This window comes from Ziziphus jujuba, chromosome 5, assembly GCF_031755915.1.
Source record: "Ziziphus jujuba cultivar Dongzao chromosome 5, ASM3175591v1".
NCBI lineage: Eukaryota > Viridiplantae > Streptophyta > Magnoliopsida > Rosales > Rhamnaceae > Ziziphus > Ziziphus jujuba.
Window position 1 is genome coordinate 2,513,143 of NC_083383.1, and position 13,836 is coordinate 2,526,978.

The window sequence follows — 13,836 nt, forward strand, 5'->3', positions numbered from 1 at the left end:
CCGGTCCCAACACTTTCCAGCTCAGCTACCTTGGACACGAATCGTCGTACAGACAGGTGAACGACCAGTCGTAGCTATATTAGGACTCGACACGGTGTTTTCATTTCCAATAAATTTTTTATACCAGAGGAGGCCGCGTCTATCTGTACTGTGTACTCTTCTTGGTAACCGACTAAAGAGGTTTGAGTTGGATTCCTGTGGGACCATAGCTCAGTTGCATAGATTGCGATAAATACTTTTTCTTGGTTTTCTTCAAAATTTTATTTTATTTTATTTTTTCAAATTTGAGCGTTTACTGGTTTTCTCCCACTTTTTCTCGTTTAAATAGTCAAGACTTGCCACGATAGAAGATCTAATCTCTCCTACTTTCCCCAACTCCAAAGTCTTTTCTAACTAAACAATGAATTTTTTGCCAGCTTAATGCAGCAAATCGCTTTTATTATTAAAATGAAAAAACCAACGTGTTTTGTCCATTTCAATCGTGGGTTATTATCCACTTTTCAGTTTATCTACCTAATATTCTTCGCTGTGTGCCTCTTTTATTTTAAGAAGCATCAAGATCCAATGGCTTCTACTCCTGCAACCAGGATCGTCTTCTATAAAGAAATATGGTGTGATGGTTTTTGTTCTGTACAAGGTACCAAAATTATACTCTTTAACTGATACGCTGGCACACATAATAAGAAAAAGCGAAGCAAATCTAGTCCTTTGGATGAAGGACCCCAAACAAAATGCCCCATATAATACCTCTCTGCTGCGCAGTCCCTGCGACGAAATGCAGAGAATATGTACCACGTCAGGAAATCAAATCCTCACCATTTGTAGCACTAACAAAATCACATGCTCAATCCTTTTGATTGCTCATTCGTTTGCCTGAAAAGGCCGGAAAAGGACAAATATTTCTATTCCATAATGCTAAAGATGCAAAGTAGAAAGTTGATTTATTCTGCAGAGTGGGTAGTTCAATAAGACGAGGCCATCTTTTGCAAAAGCACAAGAATCATCCTAGGAATAAAACTCTACATGCCGTATTTCATTACTATAAAACATGATGCTCGCTGCTAACACTGCCACCAAACACATATTGAAGGTTCTTTCAAAATCTTGTGATTCTAGAAAAAATTATTAACCAAATCCTTGCATAGCTATCTCACTTCAACAAAATTCAGTTCCACTCCACAATCGGAGGGATTAATGAGAATTCTACAGCACCAAGCAAATTACAGAGCATTGGAGATTCTAGAGTCGTGATGTCTAACTACTAGAAATACTCATGTAGCCAACTAAGCTTATTGCTGTTGGTCGCTGGCCATATGAAAAAGGTGGAGCTTCCTCAGCTTACTTGTTGCTGGTGGCTGCCATAAACAGGATAGGTTGCATAAGCTGCAGCAGCAGCGTACATGCTTGGGTCATGAGGTGGTGGCAGAGCATATCCATAGCCATCATAAACTTGCCCTTCATAGTACGCCCCACTCCATTGATTGCTAAAATCTGCTCTAAACTGCAAAAGACAAAGAAAACCAAGTAAGAAAACAAATTGATCCCAAGAAATAAGTGACAAATGTAAAGAGTTGATAGACAAGGATGCGATAATCTACATCCACTATTAAAGCATCGGGTGTAATTAGTGCTCTACAAGAATTACCCCTAAATGTAATTAATATTTACAAAGCATACACTAGCCAGTCACTACCACTTGAAAAAATTTAATATGCAATAATCCAAGTGAATTGCAACCTAAACAATTCTGTTCAAGTTCATCGCATAGTGGACCCTAAAGAGGCTAAGTTGTACCAGAGGGAGATCAGATTGTTGCTTTTGCGGTTTTTAAGAAAGAGAGAAAGTGAGAGTGAGTGCCTGCTTGTTTGCTGGATTGCGACCCCATGAAAGGCGCACTGTTTGTTTGCCAATTACTGTCCCGTTCAATTTCTGCAATGCCTCCTCTGCATTATTTCTGTTGCAAGAGGTTAAAATGATCATGTGGTAACTTTCTTGGTCACTGATTAAAATTGGAAGCTAAACCTATTATAAACCTCCATATAATGACAACGGATAATATCAGGATATCAGGAAAAAGCTTACCTGTTGGCAAATTGTACAAAGCCACATCCTTTTCCAACCGGTATTTTAACAGAGACTATCTCTCCATACTGAGAGAAAGGCTGCCTGAGATCTTCATCAGACACATTAGGATCAAGCCCTCCAACAAATATCTACAATGACAAATGAGTTATCAGGCAAAAAGGTGGAGCTGCAAATGGTTTAAACCGTGCAAAGCTGACAAACTCACTGTTGTGTTTGAAGAATCTCCATCAGATTGGAATCCTTGGGTTGATGCACCATTTGGCACATATCCCCCTAACGAAAACAGAGCAAATTAAAGAAAATAAAGAAGAGTTATATCCAAGCAATGGGTGGCATAAAGGTAGTTCCTTCCAACAATTCAAACAGTATAATGGACACACTAATCAACTAAGATTTCTTATCAAAGCCTCTCAAGGAAAATATGCTTCCAATTACATATCTACATTAAAACATGGATTGGTGTAGGAGCAAGCGTGCCAGACTGAAAGATTTCTCTCTGTGCAGTATGATAAATACATAGAAAGGATCCTCCAAAACATACGAGAGGGAGAATATTAGGAAACTATAAATTAAGGAACTCTAATAATATATTTAAAAATAAAAAAAGTAAAGGAAAGACTAAGCAAAGTATTTGAGGTGCAATTATAAATTCTCACAAAAATGTAAAAAAACTTGAAGTACCAACTTTGGTATCAGTTAGGGGAAGCAAGTGGAAGAATTAGCTACCATGTGAAGAATACTGTTGTTGATATCCCGATGACTTCCTAGGAGTAGCAGCACCAATGCGCATAGGCCTGCTTGAACAATAAACACCATTCATTTCAGTCATGGCTTGTGACCTTTCATTATCATCCCCAAACCTCACAAAACCATAACCCTTTGAACGGCCTGTATTGGCATCAAAGACAACTTTTGCAGCTTTAACAGATGGATATCTACTTGCAAAAGTTTCATGCAATAAACTATCTGTAACATCTGCTGCTAAATCTCCTACAAAAATAGATAGATCAGGAACATTATCTGAACGCTTGTCACCGGTACTAAATGTAGCCCAGTTTAGACGGAAGGGCTGTTCTGTATTAGGCATCAAAATGCCTGCATAGGTCTGTAGAACCTTTTCTGCTGTTGCATGTGAAAAAAATTCCACAAATCCATAGCCCTCAGACAAGCCAGTCTGCTTATTGCGAATTACCTTAATGGAAGCAATCTGCATGTACACGACACTATATATTAAGGAAGAGAAAGAGGTTTTATCATAGATTTCAAGTTAAGATTTTTATTTTTGGGAAACTAAAATACTATCAACAGTCATTTTCATTGGAACAACCGGGCCTTATTATGATTCCAGCCTTCTTAAATCAATGACATCAAGTTCATCACATATAAAAAAATAAAAAATAAAAAAAAATAGAAGAATATGCAATTAGGAGAAACAAAATCATTGTATTTATTTCCCTACTTGAACGTACTAACTGCAGAAAGAAGCGGAAAAAACCACCAAGTGATAAACAAAATGAAAAAGGCATTACTCAACATCCACCATTATATATCCCTCTTATTGTATACTAAATATTATTTACAGGCAGCATATGGTCTGAAGAGAGCTATCCAATAAATTTCCCAAATTTGGTATTTATTAGACACAGGCTTAAGCCTCTTATCATGCTTTTTAAACAGCCTAATATAATTCCTGTTTATCCAACTGTTACCCAGATAGAGCCGAGCCCTTCACCGGGTTAAAGCTAAAGACTTGCCTTTATGCTTCTTCATATTATTCCTCTTCTTAATCTCCAACACATCCTCTAATTCAAGCTTTAAGTTTTCTATTGCCTACAATGTAATACCCATTTATTTACTATTAGTTCACATAAATAACATAAGCCGTAAGAGACAAGTAAAAATCAAGCAAGCAAATTTTAACAATCTAAACATTAATGAAAATTAGATAATGCACGCAAATTACCTCAAATTAAGCTTCCAATATTTAATCCTAATTATAGTCTTACCCAAACAAATAAACGAACAATCTAATAACAAATCAAAATAACAACAGCAACAACAAAAGCAAATCGAGCCCAAAGATTCAACGCAACAATTAAAAAAAAAAAAAAAAAATCCAACCGGCAAATAAAGGATATGAAACATGACATTATGAATGAACGAATAAATGCAGTCAGTCCTACATGAAGACGTTACGTGTAAAGAGAAAGAACATGGGGAAAAGGAGAAAAAGAAAGGGAATTGAACCTCGCCAGTGGAAACGAAGCAGGTGTGAAGGTAATTCTCATCCATCCAGTGATGTAAATCTCCGACCCAGATGGTTTTGTTCTCGCCGCTAGATCCCTGCTGCTGCTGGTGCTGTTGTTGTTGCTGCTGTGGATGTTGCACGTGCTGGTGTTGCTGCTGCTGGTACTGGTGGTACGCCATGTAGTGCTGCGGTGGTGGCGCCGCGTAATGCTGAGGCGGCATCATATGGTGCTGCATTACCATGGTCGCCGCCGGGTACTGCATCGCCATCCACTGCTGCTGTGGCAGCGGTGGCGGTTGTTGCCGTTGATTCTGTTCCTGTTGCTGTTGCTGTTGCTGTGAGGAATCAGAACCGTTGGTTTGCATCTTCCCTTTTCTCTTTCTCTCTGTGTATGTGGCGTGGCTCTGTTAATTAATGAGACACAGATTGAAACCCCTTGAAAAGAAAAAACTAACCAATCTTTCTAAGTTATGGAGATTAGAAAGCTTGTTTGGATTCTGGGTGGGTATGGTTTTGTTTTTTTTTTTTTTTTTTGTTTTAAGTTAGGAGGAGGCAGGCGTGGCCTGGTTGTGTTGTGAAGGGAGCTTGGAGAAGGGGACGCAAAGAGGAAGAACACGGTTAGGGTCTTAGAGCATGATTTATTTTAGAGGATGACGGATTCATGGGTTGGCTTCGTAAAACGCGGTTATTCTTTGCACCGTTTGATCAGGCGGTTGAGTATGATCCCCACCGTTTATTTTTTATAAAAGATGGGGATATACATTGAGACTGTTGTGGTTTCTTCTCTTATGGATCCGCCGCCAGCTGCGTTGGTTTGGATTTGGGTTTCCATCTTTTCAGATTTCTTTTATATTTTTCAATTTTTTAAGGATTTTTTTTTTTTAATTAAGAATTATTTTCATTAACTTCATTCACCTTCCCGCACTTGACGTCACACAATCTTTTCTGAAATTTAGTGAAAATAAATTCTTTACTGCGGTGAAAAGTGGAAAAGAATAAAATTCTGAGTTACAATGACAAAGAGTACCAAATTCCGAAAAGGGGAAACCTATCAGAGTGTTTTCAGTGGACAATTGGTAGCTCTTGGTTACTTCTGATAGTTAGTAAATTGGTAATTTCTCAAAAACTCATGGTAGCTAATTAGAACTCCCAAATTACTATAAATAGACAGAAAGATTGACCAAATATTTATAACTGCAGATGGAAATTGTGAGGATCGCTAATATAAATCGTTGCAACTAGGTTAGTAAGTGAAGAGTTACGTGTAGAATTTCCTAATAATAAATATGTTAGTTTGAATATCTCCTCAGCAAATACATGTGCCATAAGGGCAATTCAATGGGCAGCACCTTGTTTGTTTGTTTTTCTTTAATTTTTTATAAGGCATTTTCTTTTTGACGTGTGTTAAATAAACGTGGGGAATTTTTTGGCTAGACGTCTAATTGAACCTCTGTTCCAGTCCTTGGTGATTAGAGATTTAAAAATGTGTTTTTTTTTTAAAATAATAATAAATTGATTAATTGAAAGTTTATTTTCTTCAAAATACGAAAAATTAAACATTTATTGGGAGATCAATTCGCCATTCTCGTTTTCTAAGATTTAGAATAACCATGGTTACTTTTAGCCAGAAAATAAATAAATAAATAATAGAATAACCTTGGTTACATTTAGAAATCAGTATGGTGATGCTAATGCCTACATGATACAATCAACATACTTGCACACTGTTACAATTTGTTAGTAACAATAAAATATTGATATGACATTTTTAGCAAAAGATAAAATATATATATTGCGATGACATATAGGCTCTTTCAATTTATATAAATTTATTCATTTTAATAAGATGATATTCATTATTTCATTTGTCTACATATCCAATTTAAATAAAAGAGAGCCGAATTATCAACATGGAGTTGGACAAGTTTTATGATCCAAATAAATAGATCTATTATTTTGCTATTGAACAGAATATTTTTGAAAAAAATATATAATATAAACCTAAAGGATAAAATTACAACTAATTGTAATGCATTGATTTACTTTTTTTTTTTTTTTTTTTTTTGGGGTGAAACGCATTCATTTATTTATTAGTATCAGATCAACAACATGTTACTTCTAAAATGAGGAGAACTGGAAAAGTCAACAAAATCCTGGATGAACATGAAATGGTAATAAACTGAATGTATATAGTCAAAGTCAAAGCTAGCTGAACTGTGAGTATCTGGGCCTTGGTTTGGGAGGAGCTACTACTTAGAAGCTGATTCCGCATCTTAAACAAATCCAACAAATTCATCGCCACTAAATTGGTATCCATCGTCAGTTTAAACAAACGTCTTCATTCAGGTTCCCTAAACTCTAAGCCCCTTAAAACTAAACTCTCCCAATTATTTATTTTCATTTTTTATTTATTATATATATATATATATATATATATATATTTTATGAATCAAAACCAAACCCTCTCTCTCTCTCTCTCTCTCTCTCTAACTATCTTGGAATTTATATGACTTTCTAATTACTTTCTTTGGCAAAAGCACTTTGGATGATATATAATGCACAGTCCGTTAGCAGTACTTCTTTCGAATCCATGAGCTTTTCATGATTCTGACGGTCGGACACCTTACTTCTTTAAATATATTTTTAATTAGATATAAATGCATCTACTTTGACCGTTGATAAATATTCTGGTTTATACATACACTCCTACCACATATATGTATATATATACGTAAGTTAAATTTAAAAAAATAAAAATAAATAAATAAATATATATATATATGTAAGTTAGTAAAATAATTAGCGCTACAAACTTTTTCATTTTTTTTTATTTTTATTTTTTATATTAGCGCCACAGCTTAGAAAAATATAAGTTAACATAGAAAAAGAGCTATGCCTTTTTGTAGCATAAGTACTGTATATTATTTATAGCAAGATGGTTGCGGTGCTTATGCAAATAATACCTTTAATTCCTTTTTGGTTCATGTTTAAAAATATTTTCAGTTTCTGAAACTACTGGCTAAGTAAGATCAATATAATATATGTTTTACCCAAAGATAGATAAATTATGTATATATTATTGATCATTATCCTGCAGTATCGATCGATATATACCTATTTTAATGGAAAAAATAACAGGGGATATTATATTTATTATGATGATACCACATAAAAATTTATTTGTAATCACAAAATTTAAAAGGTTTAAATTAAAATCTAAAAAAAGGGTAAATTCACATAAACATAATACATATATATAATTATTATGTACAAATATATAAAAATATAAACCAGCACCAAATGGAGGAAATTCGGAAAATACTCAAGATGCATGGAGAAAAATACATTTGGTGACGAAAGTCCAACTTTTATTAATTGATATGTATATAAAGATGCATCATAAAACACAAGCCCAGAAGGGAAAGGAATTGCATAGACATTGCAGTAAGGGAATATTTAAACTACTAATCTACATGCAGATAATAAATTAAGTTCATGAGCTAATCTCACTCATATCTTAATAATCTAAATTATTCACAATGAAAGGTAAGCCATTAATTTATTTGTTTTTTCATAGTAGGGATAATGATTACAGCTGATGAGCAGTTAATTAGAAATCATGCATGCTTTTTCAAGCCATGGAATATAAAATAGTATATTATATAGTAATATATATAGATATCTAGTGGTTTGGACCTATGCTTGAAGGTCCAGTGGAATGACCAGCACCGGGACTGTGGCCTGGCGCTGTGGGTCGCATATCATTGCTTTTGCTTATAACAGTATCAGCTCCATCAACACTTGGAGGACTATTATAGCTTTCTTCGGCTGTTGGCTTATTGGAATCTGCAGCCTCTTCTGAAAAGTCACCGTGCAAGTCACGATTATTTTTGCAACCATTTTTTCCCAACATGTCTCTCACCACTTTCCCATTAACTGTCGCATAGTTTTTGCAGTCCCTCTTTTTGTTCTTCAACGATCTTGCTTCTATACAAATAATTCCATAATAAAACATCAAAACAAGGAGGAAAACACAAGCGCAAATTTGATTGACTTTGGCCATGAAATTGGAGGCAAAGAGGAGGATTATAAACTTCAAGAAAGAGAAAAAGCAAGAGAATTATAAAGAGGGAACTATAAGCATATAAGAGAGAGCTGAGAGAGCTGGTGTATGGTGTGAGTCTCATTGAATATATAATCCGCGGTATTTATAGACTTTTGGGTGAGTGAGTTTGCGTAATTAAACAAAGGAAAATAACCAATTAATTAATTGTTCATAGAATGTGGATCATTAATAGTTATAATGGGTGGTTTTCTAAGCCAAGAAAAAAGGGACGCAGTGGTGTATCGTTTTCAAACGGCCTTATGATGAGATTCTCTCCTCGAATGGAACTGTGAGGGTATATACTTTTATTATCTTATATGTTGCTTTCAGTATCATTCTCTCCAAATTTGCATGTGCCATGCAACAATGCAAATTCTAGTTTCAGTTACCATGTATCTATTTTACTCTTTGAAGAAATGTTACATGCCAGCAAGGAAAAATGAATAAAATATCTTAGAAATAGTGGGTAACACCTTCTTCTTTCACCCACTAGCTGGGACTGATGAGACGTTTCTGGTACGAATCCAGCATTTGACTTTGTTTTTGGCCCTTCAATCTTTTGCTGCCAGAAAAAGTTCATGAAAAAACTGTTAATCCATCAGATTTTCACGTGCCAACATGGTCACATACTCAAGAGATCTCTCTGAAAGTGATACCGCAGCAAAAAAAAGAAAAAAAAGCCTTGTTACTCCTTAGAATAGGTATCTTTTTTTTTTTTTTTTTTTTTTTTTTTTTCCATTTTCCTAGCTAACTTTGATCTTAATTTATTTTTCATTGTTATATATGCTTCTACTTTCTTTATTATTGTGGGCGCACAAGTTTCCTTGTTAGCTGGATTATTTAGTTGAATTCCCTATTTGGCAAGTGGAAACTAATCAAGGAGGGGGTTCTAGATTAGCTCGTTAATAATAAAGAATTAATGCCTAAGTTTGTGCTCTTTAATAGAAGCAATTAATAGGCATATGGTCAATTAAATAACTTCAAAGAATCATGCATCATCTGTTTGTTTACTTGGCTCATACTTGCTGGTGCCAAAGTAAAGTTTTTCAAATAATTAACTGCATTAGATGACAATCTTCTGTCCTAGTTCCTGTCCAAACTTGTGATTGAATCTCAGTTATTATTATTATTATTTTTTCATTTAGATATATTTTATTTTTCTTGTTAATGGTTTTAATTTAAAAAATATGTCATCTTATTATTGATGGACAGGAAAAAAAATCACAAAAAAAATCCTAATCTGCATTATAACTACTGTTAACATAATCAAATTAACACGGTTGGGGAAGTAATAGGAAGGGGTAAAACTAATCGTTGGAAGAAAAATAAAAATATCGGTTTGGTTATGATGATATGAATCTGGTTAGGATTTTGTGGGGCACGTTTTGCAGCAAATTTTTTTTCCAGGACAGTCGCAATGTTTTAGTTGAGCACTTAAATTGGCCATCATCCTAGACCCTTCTCAATAGAAGGGTATGAAGCTTCTAAATAATTCCCTCTGAACCTCTTTTTTCATGGAACTCCACGCTCTGTTTTCTCTCCCCTGATCATCACAGATCCGGATATATGTACAAGAACATAAGTACTACATTTACATATTTATAATACATATATAAAACTAAACTTGGAAATGGACCAAGTTAGGAGGATTTGAGGCATGCATTCTCAGGATATTGGCATAAAAATTATATTCAGGTGGGAAATTGAAGTTTAACCACCTGGTCAGCACAGAAATTAATTAATATATAAAAGCACAAGCAGAGGGATCCTAAAAGTAAAAATATAACATGATGGTTGGAGACATGATGATTAAGAAAATGAAGATTTGATTGAGCATACTAAATCGATATTTGGTGAAGTTAATCAAAGATTTAGGCATTACTAAAAATATTGCAAGTGATGTTTGTGGAAGTGCGCACTAAACATATTAAAAAACTTTTTGCCAGTAAAAGAAAGGTGCACAAAGTTTCAAACCCCACAGAAATCCCACACTAAGGCCTCTTTGTCTATTTGCGTATCCGAACAAGGAAACTAGTAGTCAAATGAAACTGATGTTTTCTAAAATATTCCGTGTCCCATCCTTCTTCTCTCTCTGACTTTCATGAGCTTAGAAAATTAAGACTAAAAAGGGGCTGCTAATGTTTGAAATTGAAAGGGGGAAGTATGCCCTTTATCAGGTATTGGCTCCTCAAGTCAGGGAAGTTCTTCCTTCTCTGATTTTCTCTCAGTCGGTGCAGTTGGACCCTAGAAAATGGACGCTCTCTTTCTCAAAGTCACTGTCAGTGATTATTTCACAAACGTGCGGTTGGGAGCGGAGCAACTATACAAAAGGTTCCTTTTTACCTTATTTATTTTTTTTAGAGATGAAAGCATTAGAGCATTAGAGCAGCCGTCAAATCCTAACCGTTCATCTTATAGTTGAAATCAGGTGCATGGGTATCTTTTCGAGCACAAGCACTGCTACTACAGTATTACTCCCAATTGGAAGGAGTCCGAATGTAATAATACATATATATATATATATATATAGTCCATATGCCGATCAACTTCGAAATTGATATTTTAAAAAAAAATATTAATTTTGTTGGTATATATATATATATATATGTTATCATTATTATTATAATAGTTATCTTTGTCCATCAAAATAAAATAAATATAATATAGGAGATATCTTAATGAAAAATTAAAATTTTATTATTGGTCAGATAAAAATCGAAGCAGAAAAATGAGAACATAAGAAACCTATCCAATTGAAAGGGCCAAAGCGTTCTGGCACAAAAAAAACATGCAAATGGCCAAAGTGGTATTCATTTTGTTAATCTTGACCCATCCAGCTTTTTAAATTTATATATTTCCAAATTTACCATGCCAAGTTATGGACCTTCCGGTTGATTCTAGAGTATACTTATCCAACAAATTTTATTTTATTTTTGGTGAATATATACCCAACAAATTGGTTGTACAATATCACAAAAAAAAAAAAAAAAAAAAAAAACTAATTGGTAGTAGAAAGTTGTTACAAAATCTAAATAATATCGCAACTTCATCGAAAACAATTAATAATTTTCCGTTCCGAAGAAGATTTATCGTGTGGGTGTTTCTCAAATCCAATTCTTGAAGATGTTATAGTGCTGATAATTTATGGATGAATGATGAAGCACATGGAAATCCATGTGCGGCGTTGACAGTGAGCAGTCATGGTAAACAAAGTAAAGAATGGGACTGATAGTAATTATTAAGCGTTAAAAGTTGTTTTACATCATTCCCCATTCAAAATCGGACTAATTACTATTTCAATAGAAATGAAACCATTAGCAAGTCAAATTGTCTATCTTAGCGAAACCTCATTCGTCTTGACGTGATGACATTTTCCCCTTCATACGCAAAATCAATCATACTCTGTTTTTGTGTGTCACTTATCAGAGCAAGCTCTTAACCATGTTATTTATTTATTTATGATACAATTTTGAAGTTAGAAAATAGTTTGGTCGAATACTCTTTGATTCAGTTCTCAAAATCTCTGTCAGTCGCGCGGCTGTGGCATTGATGATAGGGCTAGATCCTAGGCTGTAAATAATCTAACATCTTACATTCCATGTGAAACTACTTGTAACACCTCGTACCAAAGTACAATGGAAATTTTCCAACTTTGACTGAGGTTGACCGTTGATCGTTGATTGAAGGGGTCAAAAATTAACTTTTTGACTCGGATGGAATTATAGGTTGACTGAGGTACCGTTACGAAGTACACGTTGGCACGAGTTCGTATACTAGTAGCACGTTAAAAACGGAGCTACGGTTTGAAAGATATGAGCAAAACAAGTTGAGGTCCAAACTGTCCAAGGATGCCCGAGTTGACTTTTTATTCATGCAAAGTTGAGCTTTGACTCATGCATGGTTGTGAAGTACTAGTCGATATAAGTCCATAGACTAGCGGCACGTACGATTTGGACATGTGTTTTGAAAATTATGGAACGATTTGGACTAGCGGCACCATGATGAGATACCACATGTTAACCATGCTTAATACCATATTATTTTATTATTGTTAATTTATATAATAATATTATTTTTAATATTATTTAATTATTTTATTTTATTTTATTTTATTTTTATTTCTTTTTCTTTTCTTTTTTTCTTTTCCCCCACGTGGAAAAACACCCGGCCCCCACCCGAAGCCTTCTTCTTCCTTCTTCTTCTTCTTCCTCGTTCTTCCTTTCCTTTCCTTCTTCCTCTCGGGCCCTCGCCGTTTCTTCATTTCCGGCCACCGAACGGCCACACGCGTGGGCCACCGGTGAAGCCCAGTTCCCAGCGACCCCGACCTCCAAGTTTCCCAGCCAGACGCCGTCGGATGCTCCCAGATCGGGCCGGTGAAGTCGGCGGCGGCGGGTTAAGTTTTTCCGGTGATTCTCACCGTTTCCGGCCAACCCAGCTCGACCCATACCTCTATCTCACAATTTTCGACCCCTCTGAGTCCATTTCCGGGGTTAGATTGCCCAAAATCCCCACTGTTTGAGAGATCCCTCAAGTTTAAACTCGGCCGATGCTTTTCGACCAAATTTCGGCCATCGCCGGTTGAATTGAGCTCAATGGAGGTCGGTAATGTGATCCTCATCTCACAAGCTTTCCATAGACATATAATTTGTCAATTTTGGTTAACGTTTGTCTTTAACCCCCAGGTACCGGGTATTATTTATCCGAATAAAATATTAATTTATTTGACTGTGTAATGTTGTTGTTCTAGGAGCACGTGTGCGTTGTGGAATCGATCCTATGGTGGATCGTGATTTAATTACGTGCTCCAGGTGAGTGACCCACCTTTAAAACTATTTTGGGGTGATTAATTATATTTATGGTGTGTTAAATTGATATCTGAAATTATGTTCATATGGTGGAAATTTAATTATAATTTTGGAAAAATATTATTTTATAAGTACGTATATGTTTATTGCTGCTAAATGAAAATTGGTTTATTAATGGATTTTTTATCATTATTGTGATTTAATTGTATTTATTACACATGAGCAAGGTATTTTCATAAATTAATTGTGTCTGGATTTTTATATTATTTTTTGGGTAGAATTGGTTTAAATATTTTAAGGAAAATATTTGTTTAAATTGGTGGTTTCAAATTTGATAATTATACCCGTGGAATATTATTTGTTGGACTTTGTGCTACGAGAAAAATTATTGGTATATTGTTATCGATGGTTTCGTACTGGAAATGTTAAAGGAAAATGTGAGATGGTGAATTTGAAAACTGATATATTTTCCACGGTGATTTTGGAAAAATCGGTACGGTAATAATTAATTTAATAATTGGTTTTGGACGCATTCATACAGTATTGGTGTTCTGGTTGTATATGTGGATTAGCGCACAAGTTATTATGTCTCC

The 13,836-nt window shown here is 34.8% G+C and overlaps 1 protein-coding gene across 1 annotated transcript; it reads right to left on the reverse strand.

Annotated features, from left to right (window-relative positions):
- Positions 1-1,006: 1,006 nt before the first annotated feature.
- Positions 1,007-5,149, reverse strand: LOC107420914 (polyadenylate-binding protein RBP47). The gene is made up of 6 exons (XM_016029980.4): positions 4,333-5,149; positions 2,812-3,292; positions 2,291-2,358; positions 2,083-2,213; positions 1,858-1,954; positions 1,007-1,501 (listed from the first exon to the last, which is right to left on the reverse strand). Exons 1-6 carry the CDS (start codon positions 4,696-4,698, stop codon positions 1,334-1,336), a joined length of 1,311 nt encoding a protein of 436 aa, XP_015885466.1. The 5' UTR covers positions 4,699-5,149; the 3' UTR covers positions 1,007-1,333.
- Positions 5,150-13,836: the final 8,687 nt, after the last annotated feature.